This window comes from Muscardinus avellanarius (genome assembly GCF_963383645.1).
Source record: "Muscardinus avellanarius genome assembly, chromosome: 4".
Classification (NCBI taxonomy): Eukaryota; Metazoa; Chordata; class Mammalia; order Rodentia; family Gliridae; genus Muscardinus; species Muscardinus avellanarius.
Genome location: NC_137789.1, coordinates 3,495,344 through 3,516,584, shown reverse-complemented (window position 1 = coordinate 3,516,584; position 21,241 = coordinate 3,495,344). Strand labels below are relative to the sequence as shown.

General features: G+C 50.9%; 1 protein-coding gene across 5 annotated transcripts in view; it reads right to left on the bottom strand.

The window, feature by feature from the left end:
* The window catches only part of TRAPPC9 (trafficking protein particle complex subunit 9), a gene marked incomplete at both ends in the record, with an annotated part of 503,715 nt that overhangs the window by 456,163 nt on the left and 26,311 nt on the right, over positions 1-21,241 (bottom strand). For all 5 annotated transcript variants that reach the window (XM_080695229.1, XM_080695231.1, XM_080695232.1 and 2 more), the window contains 2 exons: positions 9,479-9,604; positions 13,601-13,722. In XM_080695229.1, the coding sequence (XP_080551355.1) occupies positions 9,479-9,604; positions 13,601-13,722 (248 nt within the window). The remainder of the gene's footprint in view (positions 1-9,478; positions 9,605-13,600; positions 13,723-21,241) is intronic.

Sequence of the window (21,241 nt, the reverse complement as noted above, 5' to 3'; positions counted from 1 at the left end):
CTCTGTTTACATTGTCTTTGGATATACAATATTTTCTTTTATTTTTTAGGGAGTTTGTATATTCTTCTGTTGCCTGTGCCATTGAAATCATATCCAAGAAATCACTGCCAATTTCAATGTTGTGAGGTTTTATGACCCAGATTTTCTCCTAAAAGTTTATAGTCTTAAGATTTATATTTAGGTCTTTTATCTAGTTTGAGTTAATACTTGTATGTGGGATTAGGTAAGGGTCCAATTTTATTCTTTTCCATGTAATTATTATTTTTCAACAATATTTAGTTGAAAGATTATTATTTCCACCACCAAATCTTCGTGGAAACCTTGTCAAAAATAACTTGACAATATAGGGAAGAAGTTAGCTCTAGGCTTTTATTTAACTCCAATGGTCTATATATCTGCCTTTAGAACAGTACTACACTGTTTCAATTATTGTAGCTTTATATGGTTTGAAATCAGAAAATATACATCTTCTAGCTTTGTTTTTGCTTCAAGATTGTTTTGGGTATCTAGAGTCCATATTCCATATCAGGATAGATTTTTTTTCTGAAAAATAAATATATGATAGTTTCACCTAAAAAAACAGAAAAAAATATGCTCTGGTAAGAAAGAAAGTAAAAAGAAATATTGAAATGTTATCTTTAAGTCATCAAAAGCTTGGTATCAGACAAATGAAACTGTTATGTGAGATTATCATTTTTAATTTTGGATAAATTGCTATAATACTAGATGTCAACCACTAAGCCAAGCATGGGAGGGAGGGATGGGGAGAGAATGGGGTGGGGATCGGGTGGGGGCTGACTGGGCGATGTGTGCATGTATGTCTACAAAAGTTTGTATCCCACTATGATGTATGAATACAGTGCACCAATAAAATAAAATTTAAAAAAAAAAAAAAAAATTAAATGGGCTGGGGGTGTAGCTCAGAGTTAGAATGCTTCTGGTTCAATCCAGTACCACACACAAAAAAAATGTTCAACATGATTATACATCAGAGAAATGCAAATCAAAACAAAAACAAGACGTCGTTTCATACCTACTAAGAGAACTAGAATCAAAAGACAGACGATAACAATTACTGATGAGGCTGTGGAAAAACTTCATTCACTGCTGATGGGAATGTGGCTTTGGAGAATTGACGGTCTTTCTTTTTCTTTCTTTTCTTTCTTTTTTTTTTTTTTTTTTTTTTTTGGTGGTACTGGGGTTCCTGGAAGCCCTTCTACCTCTGGGCTTCACTCCCAGGCCTATTTTATGCTTTTTTTTTTTTTTTTTTTTTGAGACAGGGTCTCTTAAGCCAGCACAGCTGGCTTCGAACCTGCGCGATCCTCCTGTCTCTGCCTCCCAAGTGCAGGGATTACAAGCCTGTGCCACCGCCACCATGCCCAGCTCGAACTGACAGTCTTTCAAAACTCTAAACACAGGCAGCTGTAGTGGCAACACCTGTAATCTTAGTACCAGGGAGGCTGAGACAGGAGAATCGCAGATTCAAGGCCAGTCTCAGCAATTTAGAAAGACCCTGCTTCAAGATAAAATAGGGCTGGGGATCTATCTCAGAAGTAGAATACCCCCGGATTCAATCCCCAGTACCAAAGATAAAATAATAAAAGCTAAACATAGTTATATGGCCCAGCAATTATACTCCCAAGTATATATCCAGGATTGGAAAGATTTTCCCACAAAAGAAATCTGTACATGAATGTTCATGGCAGCATTATCATAACAGACAAGAGGCAGGGAGAATCCGACGTCCACACCCTGATGAATGGATAGGCCACGCGTGGCACAGCCTCAAGGCGGAGCAGCATCTGACCAGTAAGAGGAACAAGGTACCGACGTATACTATGATGAGTCGGCCCCCAAAGGACAAGCGCTGTCGTTCAGGTGGCAGGCACAGAGGCATTCGCTGGGCTGCTCTTGAAAACTGTATAAAGGCTTGAAGTCTTCCAGGTAAAATAAAGTGTATTATACATAACAAATATGAAACAGAACTCATCCTCGCAGGCTTGAAGTCTCTCCAAATAAAAACAAAGGGTGTTGTGCATACACAGTATGAAATAAAAACAGCCCCTCACAGGAGGGTCAGAAGGGTTAGATGCAAAAGTGTGAAAAGCGCTGGTCGCCGCCCGCACGTCCCGGCAGCCACCGCCGCCATCGCTGCGGCTCAGAGCGGCCGGCACCGGAGGGCACAGCCAGAGAGCGTGCGCCACGGCCCAGAGAGCGTGCGCCACGGCCCAGGGAGCGCACCAGGGCCCAGGGAGCGCGCCACTGACTCCACTCTGCTTCCAGCAAACGTCGTAAGTGCCGGTCTCCAACAAGCACTGTGCGGGGCACGATGATTATCAAGACACTAAGCTCGGGCTCTGCTCTACAATCTGCAATGCATTACCAAACTTTCATATTAAAAAATGTGTTACTTTCATATTAAAAGCAATGTGTGTGTGTGTGTTGTGCTCTATTTGTGTATTTATTTACATTCTGCCTCATTCTACGTAAGGATCTAGAATCAATTTTTGTGTGTATGCGGGTACTGGGGATTGAACCCAGGAGCATTCTGCCTCTGAGCTACATACACTCCCAGCCCTATTTTTTAGTTTGAAACAGGGTCTCATTAAATTGCTTAGGGCCTTTCTAGGTTGCTGAGGCCAGCCAAAAATCTGCAATCCTTCTGTCTCAGCCTCCCAAGTACTAGGATTACAGGTTTGTGCTACCACGTCCAACTTAAAATCAAGTTTTAAATATAAAAAATTTAGTCAAGGGATTGCAGGTTCACAGCCAGTCTCAGTAATTTAGTCAGGCACTCCACAACTTAATAAGACTCTGCTTCAAAATAAAGAATAAGACGGGCGTGGTGGGCACGCTTGTAATCCCCGCGCTTTGGAGGCAGAGACAGGAGGATCGCGCAGGTTCGAAGCCAGCGCGCTGGCTTAAGAGACTCTGTTTCCAAAAATAAAAAAGTATAAAATAGGTCTGGGAGTGTAGCCCGAGGTTCAAGGGCTTCCAGGAACTTCAGTGCCACCAAAAATAAATAAATAAATAAAAATAAAAAATAAAGAATAATATGGGGCTAGGGATATAGCTCAGAGGTAGAATGCCCCTGGGTTCAATTAGAGTACCACAACAAAAATTAATAAAGAAAAATACACATGAACGATTTAACTATGGTAACAACAAAAAGATAAAAGATCAGGATGAGAAAAAATTAGGATCATAGTTAAATGAAATCAGGGGAAGGTTAAATTACCCAAAACACATGACATATATATGATTATTAAAAGTATATATGGATTCCACTCTAAGGCTCCCAATGGCTAAAGCAAAAAGGAAAATGTGATGATCTACACATGCAAGGCTCCCGGGAACTAGCCGCCCAACCCCGGGAGCTAGCCACCCAACCCCGGGAGCTAGCCGCCCAACCCCGGGAGCTAGCCACCCAACCCCGGGAGCTAGCCACCCAACCCCCGGGAGCTAGCCGCCCAACCCCGGGAGCTAGCCGCCCAACCCCGGGAGCTAGCCGCCCAACCCCGGGAGCTAGCCGCCCAACCCCGGGAGCTAGCCGCCCAACCCCGGGAGCTAGCCGCCCAACCCCGGGAGCTAGCCGCCCAACCCCGGGAGCTAGCCACCCAACCCCCGGGAGCTAGCCGCCCAACCCCCGGGAGCTAGCCGCCCAACCCCGGGAGCTAGCCACCCAACCCCGGGAGCTAGCCGCCCAACCCCGGGAGCTAGCCACCCAACCCCGGGAGCTAGCCGCCCAACCCCGGGAGCTAGCCGCCCAACCCCGGGAGCTAGCCACCCAACCCCGGGAGCTAGCCACCCAACCCCCGGGAGCTAGCCACCCAACCCCGGGAGCTAGCCGCCCAACCCCGGGAGCTAGCCACCCAACCCCGGGAGCTAGCCGCCCAACCCCGGGAGCTAGCCACCCAACCCCCGGGAGCTAGCCACCCACCACCGCGTCTGAAGCCTCAATCTCAATACCCCCGGTAACCTCCCAGGTTTTTAAGTAAAATCACCACAGTCTCTGGCTTTCCTCATTTTACGGGGCTGTAAATGGAGATCTGAAACCTCAGTTCAAGAGCCACGGAAAAGATCCCCACGGCACTGCCACCGGCCGGCTGGCAGCCTCAGCCCAGAGGAGGCTGCACGTCACAACGCCGATGGCCACCCTTCTCGGCAGCCTGACTCCTCACTCCAGAGAGCCGCCCTGTGCCCATTTCCCAGCAGCTTCTCTCCTGAACACACGGTGACATCCACATCCCAGGCTCTCATTCAAACAGTAACTTCCCATTTCCCTCCCTTTCTCCTTCCCCAATCAGGACACTTGACTTTCCTCCTTCCAGTCTGACGGTTTCTTTGTTTCTTTGCAGGTACCACGCACTCCCCACACACCATCGAAAGCTGACGGGCGAGGGCCGCCGGGCTGCAGCCCGCACTGTCCCATTCCTCAGAGGCTTCCCCGAGTCCCCTGGCCCTCAAGTTGACACACAGTTCTGAGGTTGCAGTTGCCCCGTGCATGTCTGCCAGGTTTCCTTAGCAACAGCCTCATTAAGGAACGGCGTCAAAAATTATAAAAAGGCTTTCCTTACCACCACACAGAGCGGCCTGCACAAAACTTGAACATCGACCCGGACAGAGAGGTCACAGGTCTCGGTCATTAGCATCATAAACCAAAAGATGCTTAATGGGCTCAGAGTCATCCCTGAAACGGAGTGTCCCCGCGTCTGCTAAGGTCAGACAAGTCCTCGCTATTGCCTTCTCCTACTGCCGTTTCTCCTGCTTGCTGTTTCTTTTTTTTTTTTTTTTCACTTGCTGTTTTCTACAAAAAAATAAAATTAAACAATGCACCAATAAAAAAAAGGAAAGAAAAAGTAATTTCAGTCACTTGGGTTGTTTGGGGGAAGCAACATACTGCAGAACATAGAGCTTGGGTTTCAGAATCACGGTGAACCAGATTAAATACCCAGGGTGGGTTCGTGAGATAACCCTGGGCCCCTGTGCTCAATTTCCTCGTCTCTTAAACTGAGTACGGTGATCGACTCAGCAAAGCTGTTCTGGCACTCCCCGCCGCCTGTGAAGCACCAGTGAAATGTCTGCACCAGCCGGCTGCTCTATGAGGTTAGCAGTCAGGGCCGCCAGTTCACCCGACAGCAGAGACGGGCTTAGCCTTTCGCTTTGCCACGTCACAACAGAAATTATTTTCTTGGGATTAAAATCACTAGAACAGCCAGACCAGAAAATGCCCCCAGGGTGTGCAGCGAGGCACGTCCTTCCCCCTGCAGCGCTAACCCCGCTGGGAATTAGGAACTTCTGTGTCTATCTGCTCAGTGCCTGCTCCCCGCTCTACACGTCAAGCTCAGGCAGCACAGGTCCCGGCTGCTCGGAGGACCGGGCTGCTCGGCCGGCCGCTGCATGCTCAGGGCTAGCAGGCAGCCGACACGGTGCAGGCGCCAGACCACTGAGGACGAGGAGGGAAGGGGGGGCAGGAGGCTCTGGCCAGAGCCCCTCTCCTCTGAATCGCGGTGACTGCAGGAGAGCTCCCGCCTTTCTGCCCTGAGCTTCCTCCTCTGCAAAGGAGAAAACTGCACTTGGAATTCAGAATTAAAAGCACTAAGAGGAAAAACCCGAATCCGCAGCCTCATCAAGTGTCTGCTGGCGGGTCCTCAACTAACATCAGCTGTCTTTCTTCCTTTGAAAAAGGCCAGGGAGGCAGCCGCGTTACTGAAGCCTGGCAAAGCCCCACGGACAGGGTGTCTAGTACGGCGGTGCGTCGATGCGCCAGTCACTACTTCCGACAGTTCTGGCAAGGAGAGGTTTTCATCCTTCCCATTTTACAGATCTGGAGAGAGGCCAGGGGAGGCTGCGTAACCACCGCAGGTCTCAGTGGCACATGGCGAGTCCGGGGAAAACCTGAGGTGCCCCGGCCCCAGCTCCTCGGCCCCTCCTCTCCAGCTCGCCGCGTGCCCGCACAGCCCTCCTGCCAACACGCACAGCTGCATGTCGCATGGCATGTTTGCTGCTACGTGTCAGCGTGAGACAATTATCATAAACAACCAAAGGAAAGACGGGTCAATCCAGGTCCCTGCACACAGAGCGGACGAATCCCGCACTGCGTCTGTCAAGAGACCCTTGCCAATGCCGCTAAATCCAAATATATTATTTATCGGTGCTGAGGTTTGTGCAGGGATTCTTAAGGCAGAAGGAACCAGCGATAACCATATCTTAGCTCCTTTCAGATTTTCCACATTCACCAAAATCGTTCCCTAGGAATAGACACAACTCATCAATTCTATGGCAGAACACTCTGGATCAAGGACCAAGAGCTTGTTCTATTTCAGAAAACCTCTAGGCCCTCTCTTCGTTGTAATCATAAAATCCCACCGGCAAGCACTGCTTTGTGGAGATGAGTCAACAGAACACCGAACGAGAACGCGAGAGAGCCGGGGAGAAAGCAGCCCCGGGGACCAGTGGCTCTGCAGCGCCCCAGGCAGGGGGCGGTGGCGGACCCTCCAGCGGGGCTCTGCTGCCCCCTGGTGTTCAACAGGAGGGACAGCAGCGCCAAAGGCAGGGCCGCTCAAACAGCAACAGATGCCCACACGTTTTCAGGGAAAACGTTGTATTTTGTAAAATATGTGTATTTCTATGCCCACCTGTGCAAACAGCCTCACAGCAAGCCCAAATTTTCCAGGTTCATTTACAAAGGCACCTGCGGTTCCAAGAGGGCCGGTCTTTGGAGGCGGAGCTGGGCGGGGGCTGCTCCCTCCACCCGGAGTCCTCCCACACCCGGCTCCCAGCTGCCGCAGCTGCAGCCCTGTAGCTGCGCACTGCAGGATCTGCTGAGGGTCTGCTTTAAAGCCGTAATCCATCCTCTGCTGCGGAGAAAGGCGTCCCCAGAACGCCTCCAACCTGGCAACGCTAGCCTGTTGCAGGCACTAAAACAGCGCAGGACACGGAGGCCCTCGCCGGATCCCCGCGCTGCCTGGCCTGGCTGCACTGCCGATTCACAGAGGGGAAGCTGAAGAGTTAGCAACCCCGACTTCTGCCGAAGGCCAGCAGCTAAGGCGCAAAGAGGAGGTTTGAGCCCAAGGCCGGCTTCACACCTCAGCGCCTGCATGCCCCCGGCTCCCACAGCCCCAGGACTCTCCTGCCCACCTGCTGAATCCCAGCAGCTTTTTCCTTTTTTCTTTTGTATTGGGGACTGGGGATTGAAGCCAGGGCATGCTACCTCTCTGAGCTGTATCCTCAGCCCTGTTTGATTTTACTTTTTTTGAAACAAGGTCTCCCTAAGTTGTGGAGGGCCTCACTAAGTTGCTGAGGCTGGCCCTGAACCTGCAATCCTCCTCCTCAGCCTCCCAGGTCCTGGGATCACAGACATGTACCACCACACCAGGCACCCTTCATTCTAAATGTGCCTTCAACAGGCCCTCAGCCCACCGCCTTCGACACATCACGCAAACATTGCTCCTCTCGAACCTCCCTGCCCGGCTGCCTCTCCCCAACATGAATCCTTGTCCTGGGTCTGCAGCAGCTCACACCTTACACGGACTGTGTGTGTGCCTAGCATGGGTCATGGGGACTGCCAGTCTCAGAGCGAGGACCAGGCCCCCGTCGTCCCTGTAAGTCTAGGGCCTGGCACAGCGCTGAGCTCTGAGTAGGCCACCCCAAAATCACGTCGCTGGAGACCAGCAGCCTCACCCTGCGCAGCCTCCCAGGTCACCAAAGCTCTGAAGCGCCAGGACCTGGCCTCCCCTGCCCATCACTGCTGAAAACGTCAAGGCCAACGAGGAGGCCCTGCCCTCACGGGACCCTCTCCACTGAGTGATGCTGGCGGCTCTACGTCAAGGGGCATCCTTCCCTTCACAGGGGCTGGTGTCTGTCTGTCTGTCTGCTTTGGTTTACTAGCTTTTTCTTCCTTCCACGTTAAGCTGACAGCTACAGCTTCTTGGCCCCCTAGCACAGCCTCAGTCCCAGTATTTAACCTGGGAGACTAGCTGAGGCAGGAAACACACATTATCATGGAAACCTGGGCATCAGGCCAAGGGTGCGGGGCCGGACTTCTAACCCTGGCAGGCCCCGTCCAGCGGCCAGGCACCTCCTATGCAAAATATTTCTTCTTCCATAGACTCTGGCTATAAACATATAGCCAATTATAAGATGGTGGTTAACTCTGTTTAGTTTCTAGTTAAGTTCTTTTCTCCCCCCACACAAGGGTACTGGAAACTAAACCCAGAGTTTTTCGGGGTTTTTTTTTTACCACTGAGCTACTCCCCTACCCCAGTCCTTTTTTTTTTTTTTTTGAGATAAGTTTTCACTATGCTGCTGAGGCTGGCCTTGAACTTACGATCCTCCTGCCTCGCCTCCATCACAGGGAGTACACCCTCTTCCCCATATCACTCCTGCAGAGCCAACTACCTGGCAATCTCCAGTTCACACTTCAAGGCCAGCTTCAAGATTCCTGGTCCCACTCCCTGACCTCTGCTACACCAGGCAGGCTTTCTCCACTTGAACCTGCCCTCCCAAGTGTTCTATGCACCACTGCTCAACACCTGCTCTTAGGAATTCAGCGCGGGGAGGGCAGGAGCCACCTGCTCGCCTCTCCAGCCCCCTCTAGGCACGTGTCCGCTCACTAAACGCCTGCCCGGTATCTGCGCCTGCTCTCACCCAGGGCTCAGACCCTGAAGAAAACTGTTTCACTCTAAAGTCTTGGTTGCCCTTGGCTGTCCTTGTAAAGATCCAAGCCCAACTAGCTAAGTGCCTAAAACCTTCCTAAGGCCATCAGTTTGGGGATTTTGTATTATAAATCTATGACTAAATATTGCATTGATTTTGTTTTATTAAAACCCATTCAGAAGCGGGGCGTGGTAATTTTGTAGCCCCAAAACTTGGGAGGCTGAGACAGGAAGATTACAGGTTGAAGGCCAGCTTCAGCAATGTAGCGAGACTCTCGGCAACCTAGAGAGACCCTGTTTCAAAACACAAAAAAATAAAATAGGGGTGGGGGTGCAGCTCGAAGCTTCAATCCCCAGTAACACACACACACACACACACACACACACACACAGTTCAGATGGTTTAACTGATTTAACTAATACTTATGAGGTAACTATTGTATGATGGCAGGAGCTATACAAAGTACTTCCACAAACTTCACGTTTTATAAACCTGACAGCTGGGACAGTCCCACGGACGCCAGCACTTCTCCAGTGACGACGTTAAAGCACTCTGCTGGCCGTGATGCTGGAAGGAGGCTGAGTTATCTCCCTCATCAAGACAATCTGAAAGGCAGCAAATTCTGATTTTCTTTAGTTTTTTTTTTAATTTTTGTTTTAAAATAAATAAGTCAAGTAAGCCAACAGCCACTCTCATCCCACCATTGGGCTACATACCCATAGACTCTACTGGGTTCTTTGGCGTCCTAGCAGGGCGAAATCAGCTGGATTAGGAGTGATCAGTTCCGCAAAGATGGCCCAAGGCGGCCGCGCAGACTCACCTGCCGGAGGTTAATGTACACCGCGTTCTGAAGGAACTCGGACGCCTCCACGCTGCGCTTCTGGACGGCCAGGACGCGCACGGCTTTGACGCAGGCTTCCAGCTCAATCACCCCAGCATTCTTATACTGTGGAGCAGAGAGAGGCGCCCTGGTCATAACAAGAGTGAGGAAGTTTCTGCCTGATGATAAGGACGGCCCGCCTGCCCGCCCGCCCGCCCCGAGGAAGAGGAATGCTTCTGAGAAAGCACATCCTTTACGGTGTCGGAGAGCTGGTGGGACTCGGGGAATCTATGATCGCCCGTATAAACGGATTTGCCCTCATTAAAATAATATAACCGCAACAGCTTGGAATTTCACAAAGTGTCAAAATACAGGTTGAGGAGCCCTTCCCCCAAATACTTAGAACCGGAAGCAGACTGGATTTCCGAGCTGTAGTATTTGGGAATCTTTGCTGAGACTTTGCCAGTATACTTTTTGAGCATCCGGGCTCAGAATAGCTCCGTATTTTAGAGCCCTTCCTATTTTGGCTTTGGGATTTTCAGCTTACGGATGCTCGACTGGCATTATCAATGGACGCTCCCCATCCGCTTCCACGCGCCATCCCTCTTCCCTAAAACGCGCTTGAAGTCCCACACGCCTGCAGCTTCTGCGCGGAAGCTGGACATTTGTTTTGTTTTGCTCTGAAAATCCTGGCTCCCAGCATGCTCACTATCTGACTGTCTGTCTCAGAGCCACTCGCGCCTACTTCTCAGATCACGGCATGATTCCGGGGATGGAGAAGGAACGAGGGCACCGCGGGTAGAAAAGCCTTTGTGGAACTTGACCCCGCTGCTCCGTGAACTGGGTGAGCACTTCAACCTCGGCCCAGCTCGCCCCGTGCTGCCCGGGCAGCCGCCCCAGACACTCCTACACCTGTGTGGCTCAGGCTGGGACAGGCAGAGTGGATGCCGGTGCCCAGTCCCTCTTCCTGCCCTGCATGCCCCTCTCCCCACCAAAAACCCTCCATGCTAGCTGTTTTTCTGCCCTGATTCTTTTCTACTCCAAATTCTTTTGTTTTTGTCTTTTTCCCCCAGTTATCCCAGTTAAAGTGATTTTTTGGGTGATGCGTCTGGGGGAAAGAGCCTTCCAATTGAAGAAACGGGCGTAGAGGTGAAGTGCATGTGTCCTGGTACTTAGGAGAACCCGTAGCTGAGGAGGGGGACACGTTTTAACACGGGCATTAATGCCCACGGGCATCAGTGCCTTTAGTCAGCCATGGACACCCTGCGGCCTACCAGGGTGGCGCTCGTGGAATGCGGCCTCCTGCTTGCTAAGCATCAAAGAGCCAGATGCAATTACCTACTTCTTACAAAAATCACGCACAAGGTGGGATGTGAACTTTTATAATTACTATGCCGAAAGGTCAGGGTTTCGTGCCCCCCCCTCTCTTCCACACCTACAGCATGCACCTACTCTATGACATATTACATACGATTTATCAAAAACTCATGGCTGCCCGGCTCCAGACCTACGGTGGAAACACCGGCCACTGGGGACAGGGGTTCAGCACCACGGACAGCTGCCTCCGCTTTGCCCCGCTGGCCTCAGCCTGCCTTAACACTCTCCACACAGGGCCTGGAGGGCCAACTGCAGCAAGAAGCTGCCCCAAAGTTTCCTGCGATTGCTTATCCAAGTGTCGGGAAGTGCAGGGGCTTCCTGCTGACTAAACGCGGTCTCCAGGCAGTGGGCTTCCCCGGGGGGGCCGCCGTGGACGCAGGTGGCAGGTGAGCACTGATGGCCTTGCCCAGGCACCAGCACTGGCAGGCAGGGCCCTCTGCCCTCCTAGCCACTGCCTCACTATCCACGGGCACATGATGACCCAAGGCCCCACTCCGTCCAAATCATGCCCCTGTGGCTCTGATGGAAAACGCTGAGCCTGTTTCTACAGTGTCCGCGTTAAGAGACACAGGACGGTGCTGTCCGCGGGTGCTTCCACTCAAAATATGACCCGGCAGCTCAACAGAATGCCCAGGCTTCCAGTTCATTTCTTCTAATAGAAAAAGATTTCCTGGGGCAAAAATCAGAAATCCGACAAGAAGTCATTCATGAAGCCAGGCAGTCTGCCTGAGCGCCGTCACAAGCTCCATGAACGCGGCACTTCCCACTCATGAAACTCCAGGGAGCGTGACAGCTGTGTGCGTGTGTGCGCACACACTTCTGCACAAATTAAATCAATTAAAGTCTTTCTGTGTACACGTCCCCCTCCCCTTAGTACTACGGACTGAATACAGGGACATTCTATCTCAAGACATACCCCCGGCCCTATTTTGTTTTTTTTTTTATTTTGAAAGAGGGTCGTGCTAAGTTGCGGAGGGCCCCACTAAGTTGCTGGGGCTAGCCCTGAAGCTGTGAGCCCGTCCTACCCTCCCAAGCGCTGGGATGCAGGCACGTGCCTGCACGGTCTTTGTATAACAGCGTTCCACGGTGACGGAGCCACCGGAAGGCATCTTGATCCTGGGGTCTCGGTGGAGGGGGCGGGAGTGGAGAGGTAAATGAAGCCGGGGAAGGGATCCGCAGCCCCAGAAGGGCGGGATGCGAATTTCCTCTTTCTGCTCGCATCACATACACGAGGAAGCAGCTTGTACCCGCGTGCCTCGTAGCAGAGCGGAGCAGGGGAGCAGAGACAATGAGCGGCGTTTTATTGAGCAGTACTAATGAGCCTGTCACTGCGCTCGGCATTTTATATACATAAACTCATTTACCCTGATCACGCATTCTGGGCCGCGGCCTCTCACATCCTCATTTTGAGAGATGAGAAAACGGAGCTCACAGAGGTCGTGGAACTTGACTGATAAGACGGCAGAGGAAGGCAGAGGGAGCGCCACCCCGGACCCGTCTGACCCCAGGACAGACGGCCTGTCCCCCGAGGCGGGGCGGACGAGTCCTTCCCATACAGATGAGGCCTCCCCATACTGCCACGGACAGCCGCTGAGCGCGGGCTCGGCTGGTGAAGAGCCTCTCTCCAGTGACGGAATGTCTAGAAAAATCTACCCTAAAGGAACACCACGCAAGAACACGCACACAGGACCGTGTGGAAGAGCATCCTCCAGAGGGCAAGTAAGACGTCCTTAGTGTCCGTCAACAAGAGGCGGCTCCATGCACACGGTGTGCCGCACCAGTTCAAGGCGCTCTCTGCGCTGACCTCCCACAGACCCGCCTGGGGGGAGGAGGGTCCCCGGCAGGGCTGCGGGGGGAGGGCAGTGCAGGCCACGAGGCATTGCTGAGCGCACGGCGAGCCGCAAAAGACACACGCAGGCCGATGCCACTTCTGCAGATCAAGTGTGTGTGTGTGCGTGTGTACGTGTGTGTGTCTCATAGGCAGAAAACTCATGAGACTCTCCAAACTGCTACTAAGTACCACCACCCTTGGGAGGAAGGAGGAAGGGTAGAAAAAGCAGGGCTTCGGTCTTTACTTGATACCACTCTTCTGGACACTTGGAGATTTCTTTCTTTCTTTCTTTCTTCCTTTCTTTCTCTCTTTTTAGCATTTCACTGAAAACATTGGAAATTCAACACTTTTTTTTTAGGGCTGGGGTACAGCTCAGTAATAGAATACCTCCTCCTTCCAGCATGAACAAGAAAAAAAAGAAAGAAAGAAATTAAGCCCCTCAAAAAAAAAAGAAAAATTAAATCCAAAGCAATAAAGACACTGCATCCATACAGTGGAATGTTGTACAAGTCATTAAAAATCAGGCCATGGAAGATTTAATACTATAGGCAAAAACATAATACGCTGAATGAAAAACGTGGCTCGCCACTCAGCAAAGACGCGCGGCAGCTCGCCATCTTTTATGATACGGATAATAGACACTGACAGAAAGATAGACAATGGATATAAAAATGCTAATAATGATTATCTCTGAGTAGCGGGGCTGTGAGAGTCTTTTCTTCCCCTTTTTCCAAATTTACGACCTCAAATGTATGCTGCTTTGAGTCAGGGGAAAATATTTTAGACATATGGATGACGCATTGGAGAGTAATATCCGCAAGCTCACAAAGCAAGTAAGAGACACTGCAGCAGCTCCCGAGGTAGAGCGGGCGCTGCCGACTGCCAGGGCGCCGGGCTGAGCGTGCGGCAGTCACCTTGCTGTAGTAGGAGATGGCCTCTTTGTATCTGTCGATGATGTCCTCGGGGCTAAGGCAGTTCTTGGCGCGGCCGATCTCCGTGCTGGTATCAGCGTTGATGCCCTTGGTGGTGAGGGCACCTGCAAGCCGAAAGGGAGAGAGAGACAGTCTTTGGCTTTTTCTGTATTGTTTCTTTGTTAGTTTAAAGAAAAGCATGAATAAGATAACACTTAAATATGCCCTTCTGAGCGTTAAATAATGAAACCACGCTTAAAGTCTTCCAAGATTATACGCTGCCCGTGATCGTCTCACCATCAAAGCGCTGTATCAAATGTTAATTAACTCAGAATAGGTTTTCCTCCCTGTCAAAATTCTTCAGTAAAGAATATGAAATGCATTCCATAAAAGTGGCACATTCAGTCACCAGCTCCGCCGTCCCGAGACGAGGGCGAGGTGGGCCCGCAGCCTCTCAGCTTGACACTCTCCAGCAAGGGCCCGTGCCGAGTCCGCAGAGGAGAGAAACGGTTTCTGAACTGCGCGGCATTAGAAAAACAACCTCTAAATGCTAGTTCCTCGTGGCTGTTATTTTCTCTTTCTGACCACCCCCAATCAATAAGAACCGCCCAATTCCAAAGCCATCGAATCCACACGGGGAAGAATTTTGGAGAAACTTCTATTTTCAGAGGATAGCCAACTCTACAAGAAGTCTAGTGAGGAAAGAAAAGATAAAATATTCTTCGATTTCACAGAACAGTCAAAAAAAATATTCTCCTAATCCCTAGTAGCAAGAAAAGCTGGGCTTCTCTGAGACCTCTTGTTTATCTTACAGACAGGAGCATCTCCCGCAAATCCCGCCTGCTGGAGGCTCGGGGACAAATCCTTCTGCTGTCCTTCAGGCAGCATCGGCGGGAGCCCGAGCGCGCAGCTCCCCGGGCCCGGCACGAGCTCGCCTCCCACGCCGGCCCTGCAACCCCGGTCCAATGTTGTTACCTGTGCCCTTTTACTCTCTAATTCTGTAAGCCGCCTCAAATGCTTTGGGGAACATGACAGAAGAAAGAATAGATAAGTGGAAGATGGATGGGTGACAGACAGACAAATGGGCAGAGGTGCTCTGCAAGGCGGGGCACAAAGGCCATGCCTACGCAAGCCCCCTCCCAGCAACAGGAGGGAAAACGGTCGCGGAGAACCGTGAGCAGGCAGGGGCCTTGGAGGTGGGTTCCTATGGATGTTGTGAAGAATCTCCGTAAGAAATGAGAGCTATGAATGGTAACAGGAAAGGCATGCTTGGAAAGAGTATCGACAACAGGTACCTTGTAAGGAAGAGATCAAATCGGCCCGACCCGGCCCCACGGCTAAGGCCTCCCCACCGCCGGCCACGCACAGGGCGCACCCCGGGCCGGCACGGCAAAGCGGCGCCCTGTCACAGAGGAAGCTGGCCCTGTGCCGAGGACTCCTCACCCAGTGCCGAGGACTCCTCGCCCAGTGCAGGTCCGCATGAGGTCCTCTGAGTGAGCCCGCTCCTGCAGGGGAGGGCCGCAGGAGGGCCCGGCGTCCTGCCCAGCTCTCAAGTGCGGCAAGCCCGGGGTCCCACCTGGGCCTCTGCTCTTAACCACATGCTGCGTGCAGGGCTGTGTGTTTTCCTGCGTATAATATGTTGGTTCGGGGCATAAACTCCTCGTTAACAGATAATGGGGGGGGCCTTCATTTATCTTAGTGAATTGCCTTTCACCACTGAATTTTATTTTCTCTTTGCCTTGTAGAAAGGAAAGGAGCGCTGTGGGCGGCGGGAGGAGATGGGGTTTCCCTGCTCCTCCACGGCACAGTATCACAGCACTGGCGAGGAAGGCCCAGATGCTCCTCTGCCCTGGGGAAAAAGGACGTGAGACCAGCTAGACCACCGAGGAGCTGAAGTCCAACACGAGGGAGGGAAACATCCCGAAACAAAATCTCCTGTGGGGGGGTCAGCGCGCAGAGCCCCCGAGAGTGCTCACTACTTCATGCCACTCGATAGGAGGGTAACAAGCAGCGCACACACTCGCACGCGGCCGACTGGCTCTCCCCTGACACCCACAGCTTTGACAGCCACACGGAACATTACTGTGAGCCTGTGAAACGGAGAGCCATCGAGAGCCGCGGCCTCTAGGCTGCAGGCAGGAAAATCAATGCAGCGGCAGGAGGAGAGAGCGCCGTGAAGCTCTCAAGGACCCAAGACAATCTTTTAATCATTCGCAAGACAGTGGCAAGTTCCCACTTTGTGCAAGATTGTATACAAAGCACAAAACTGGAAAGCTCAGACGCACAGATAAATCAGAGCCAAGAAAAAGGGAGGGAATGAGGCAGAGAAGGATGAGGCTGGAGAGAAGGCCAGCCATAAAGAAAGGAGAACAGAAAAAGCTCGGAAGAGACAAGCTCTCACATGGCAATCAATTCCAGACAAGGCCGCTTATGTCTGCTATCCAACTAAAACCCCAAAAGAAGCGTGCGTGGCGGCGCACACCCGCAATCCCAGTACTTGAGAGGCCGAGACACCGAGACAGGAGGATCACGGGTTCGAGGACAGCCTCAGCAACATAATGCGACCCTCAGTAGTGTAGTGAGACTCTTAAAATTTAGAAAAGCCGGGCGTGGTGGCGCACGCTTGTAATCCCTGCGCTTGGGAGGCGGAGACAGGAGGATCGCGCAGGTTCGAAGCCAGCTTAAGAGACCCCGTTTCCAAATAAAAAAAAGTAGAAAAATAGGTCTGGGAGTGTAGCCCAGAGGTAGAAGGGTTTCCAGGAACCCAAGTACCACCCAAAAAAATAAATAAATAAAAATTAAAAATAAAACAAAATTTAGAAAATCAAATAAAGCAGGGGGGTCACTCAGAGGTAGAAGGTCTCTGGGTTCAATCTCCAATATCAGAAAATAAAAACCAAAAACAACAATCGTACAACACGGAGGCCCCATTTTGCAGAGGAACGCCAGAAGGGCACTGCACCCACGAGCCTAGGTGTTAAACTGGACAAACGCACGATCAGTTCCTCAGCACCGAGTCACAGCGTCTGAAGTGACAGGGCTCACATGGACCTTGGTACTAAGACGCCTGGCAGCCATTTGGAAACAGGCAAAATCAGACCCACACCTCGCAGCAAATGCAAACAAACTCCAGGCTAAAGGGGACCTAATGTAAACAGAACTCCCAGACATGCATAAAGCCCTGGGTTCAATCCCCAACACCATAAAGAAAAAACAACAACAATAATAAACATAAAGCCAAGCATGGTGATTCACACTTGTAATTTCAGTACTTGGGAGGCTGAGATAAGAGGATCAGATCGCAGGTTCGATGCCAGCCTCGGCAATCTAGCAAGGCCTTCTGCAACTTAGTGAGACCCTGTTTCAAAACAAAAAAATAGGACTGGAGTATATCTCAGAGGTAGAATGCCCTTAGCTTAATCCTCAGTACTAAAAATAATAATAGTAATAATAATAATATAAACAAAAGCTAAAAAGAGTTCAAAAATCACGGGTAAATCCTTTAAATTCTGGGTTTAGTCCAAAGCCCTCATGACTCAAATCCAAATGCAACAACAACAGAGATTTGCATAGTCAACTCCACACACGGTCAAAGTTACAAGCAACGCATGAGACCCTGAAAGAAAATGTCCATGACAGGTTTCACAAAGTATGTCCCTAACACATAAAGAGTGCATGGAAACAGAGAAGAGAGCAACTACGAATCCAACAGAAAAACAACTAAGCAAAAACGATGAGCAAACGATTCACAGTGGCAAACCAGCGCCAGGGACGCGGCCCGGGCCGCAGCGCTGGCCCAGCTCAGAGGCCTGCCCAGCCCGGCCCACAGACACGGCATGCGGCCTTCTGCACCAGAAAGGGAGGCAGGAATGCTTATTGGCTTGTTTTCTTCCAAGAGGGAAGAGGAGAGAAAGGAGGATAACGAGGAAGACAAGAGAAGAGGAGGAGGAGGAGGAGGAGGAGGAGGAGCAAGGAACGAGTGGGGCCAGTCACCTGCAGGGTAGACCGGGTTTGGCAGGAGGAGCGAGATAGGAAGGACCCGACTCTGGGCCTAATTTCTCATAGTTTTTATTTTAATTTTGGAACTATGACATGTTTTATAGACCAAAAGAACATCAATAAAGATGCGAGAACCCGCTAATGGAATAGGAAGAGCAACAAATAGCTCTATTTCATATGAATAATAATCACACTGACAGGGTACAGCAAGGAAGGAACCCGAGTATCTGCCTCTGATACCAAGCGCAGCCTCCTCACAGACGCAAGAGGAGACAGGAGCACGCCCTGAATTCTAACTCACAGAGACATTTGTTTCGACAGTGATATTGGACAGCCATTTCAAAACCGCTTTCTACATATAATAGGACTGAAAAATGAATAAATGACCGCAAGGGTCAGAGTTCTCTCTGTTGGAGAAGGGAGCTGTAAATGTAAAACCAAGGACAATGAGAAAAAGCCCTGGGGCTTGAGGTTGGAAGGAAAGAAATGAGTACAAACTTTCCTTAACAGCAGGGACTTCTAAAGGGCCAGGAGCAGCCGTCCATTAGCCAGGTCTTGGTTCCTAAACATCCTCCGACCAAAGGCTCTGGATCCGAGAGACGCGTCTGGTTTCAGAGCCGGAGCAGGGAAAGAACTGAGTGAACCGAAAATATCTTGAGCCAGAAAGTTTTCTAAAAATGCTCAAAAAATGAGGGGAACGTTTGGCAAATGGCACAGAAGCCAAAACTAGACAGAGAGCTATGAGGAAATAAGATACTTACAGTGGAGTAGAGCCCACTGCAAAACACCAAGACCCACAGGCCCGTGAGGCCATAGAGAGGTGGGAGGAAGGAGGGAAGGAAGGAAGGAGGGAAGGAGGGAAGGAAGGAGGGAAGGAGGGAAGGAAGGAGGGAAGGAAGGAGGGAAGGAAAGAGGGAAGGAAGGAAAAAGGGAAGGAAGGAGGGAGGGAAGGAAGGAAGGAAGGAGGGAAGGAAAGAGGGAAGGAAGGAAAGAGGGAAGGAAGGAGGGAGGGAAGGAAGGAAAGAGGGAAGGAAGGAGGGAGGGAAGGAAGGAAAGAGGGAAGGAAGGAGGGAGGGAAGGAAGGAAGGAAAGAGGAAAGGAAGGAAGGAGGGAGGGAAGGAAGGAAGGAAGGAAGGAGGGAAGGAAAGAAAGGGGGAAGGAAGGAAAGAGGAAAGGAAGGAAGGAGGGAGGGAAGGAAGGAAGGAAGGAAGGAGGGAAGGAAAGAAAGGGGGAAGGAAGGAAAGAGGAAAGGAAGGAAGGAGGGAGGGAAGGAAGGAAGGAAGGAGGGAAGGAAAGAAAGAGGGAAGGAAGGAGGGAAGGAAAGAGGGAACATAGGAAGGAAGGAAGGAAGGAGGGAAGGAATGAAAAAGGGAAGGAAGGAAGGAGGGAGGGAAGGAAGGAGGGAAGGAAGGAAAGAGGGAAGGAAGGAAGGAAGGAGGGAAGGAAGGAAGGAAGGAAAAAGGGAGGGAGGGAACATAGGAAGGAAGGAAAGAGGGAAGGAAGGAGGGAAGGAAGGAAGGAGGGAAGGAAGGAAGGAAGGAAGGAAAAAGGGAAGGAAGGAGGGAAGGAAAGAGGGAACATAGGAAGGAAGGAAGGAGGGAAGGAAGGAAGGAGGGAGGGAAGGAAGGAAGGAAAAAGGGAAGGAAGGAGGGAAGGAAAGAGGGAACATAGGAAGGAAGGAAGGAGGGAAGGAAGGAAGGAGGGAGGGAAGGAAGGAGGGAAGGAAGGAAGGAAGGAGGGAAGGAAGGAAGGAATAAACAAGGGAAGGAAGGAACGAGGAAAGGAAGGAAGGAAGGAAGGAACGAGGGAAGGAAGGAAGGAAAAGAAAGTTCCTTTTGCTATCAGGATACTAACAAATAAATGTATAATGGACAATGGAGTTGAAGAATCGCCGTTTGGAGTGTGCGGAGTACCTGCCGACTGGGGTAAGACTTCACTGAATCGCAGGACTGGGGGATGAACACTTGATGGGCACAGGATAGTTACATGGACTCCACGTCTCTTCCTACGAATGAGCTACTGGTTACAAAGAGAAAGCCCCTAGAAGACGCCACGTGAGCCAGTGGCCGGAGTAATGAGCACCAATAATGGGCCGGGCCGGCCCCGTGCGCCGGACAGGGTGACCAGAGAACAGGCCCCGGCCCCCCGCCCGCCAAGTCCGTGACCTGGGAAGACCCAGACTGAGACTACTGTGCAAAACAGGAGCTCTGCATTCCTCAGCCATCTCAAGGGTCGCCTCGCCAGGCGCAGTGGTGCACGCCCGTGACCCCAGGAATCGGGGGGCTGAGACGGGGGCCCAGAGGTTCCAGGGTGGTGTAGCTCAGAGGTAGAAGGTCCTGGGTTCAATCCCCAGTAAAAAAGAAAAAAAATACTAGCAAACTGAATGCAGCATGATATAAAAGGATTATATAACATGACTGAGTGAGATTTATTTTTAAAATGTAAGGCTGGCTTAACATCTGAAAATTAATTACTTCAATACACATGTGAGTTGAATAAAGGACAAAACCCACGTGATCCTCTCAACAGACACAGGAGAAGCACGGACACACTCAGTCCCTCTCGTGACAAAACACTGCGCGCTGGGAGTGGAAGGGAGCGTGCTGAGCCTCGCTCGGGTGCAGAGCGCGCCCCGGCGGGCACCGGGCTTGGCCAGGAAGACCACGCGTCTCGGGGAAAGAGCAGCCGCGAGACCAGGACCCAGACTGGACGGCGGCGGCGGGCCACGCCTGCGCTCCGGAGACATGCGCTCGCAGGCAGAAAATTCTAAGGAATCCACCGGAAAACTACTGGAGCTAAGAAAGGTCTACAGCATGGTTGTGGAATATAAGATCGATACGCGAAAAAATTAGCTGTGTTCACATACGCTTACAATAGGCCACTCGAAAGGCAACTCAGAGGGCAATCCCATTCACAGTACTACCAAAAATATTTAAACAATTAGGATGGGGGTGGGACAGTGGGAACTGAATCCAGTGGCATTCAACCTCTAAGCTAGACCTGTAGTCATTTTTTTTTTTAAAAACAGGGTCTTGCTAAGTTGCTGAAAGTCTTGCTAAATTGAGGAGGCTGGCCTTGAAGCTGCAATCCTCCTGTCTCAGCCTCCCAAGTACTGGAATTACAGATATGCCACCATGCCTGGCTGCTTAAGAAAATATTTAACAAAAATAAATGTGTGTGTGTGTGTGTGTGTGTGTGTGTGTGTGTGTGTGTGTGTGTGTGTGGAGAGAGAGAGAGAGAGAGAGAGAGACAGAGAGACAGAAATACTCTGAAAATTCCAAACATTGCTAAAAAAAAATTAAAGATAGTGCTGGGGATGTAGCCAGTGGCAAAGCACTGGCCTGGCATGCCTGAGGACCCGGGTTCGAGTCCCGGAAATGCAAAATAATGACAAGGGTGATGACGGTGACAGCGGGCTGAACGGTGTCCATGTCCATGGCTTAGACAACATGGTCATCTTAAAACGGCAACCCCAGCATCATCGATGGAAAGCCCAGCTCCAACTTTGTAGAAAATGATTCTCTGGTGTTAAAATTCATATGGAAATTCAAGGATCCCAGAATATCAAAAACATCTTGAAGGAAAAGAAGAAATCTGGAGGAAAAACTTCCTACTTACAAAATGTACTAGGACTTACCTGGGCAG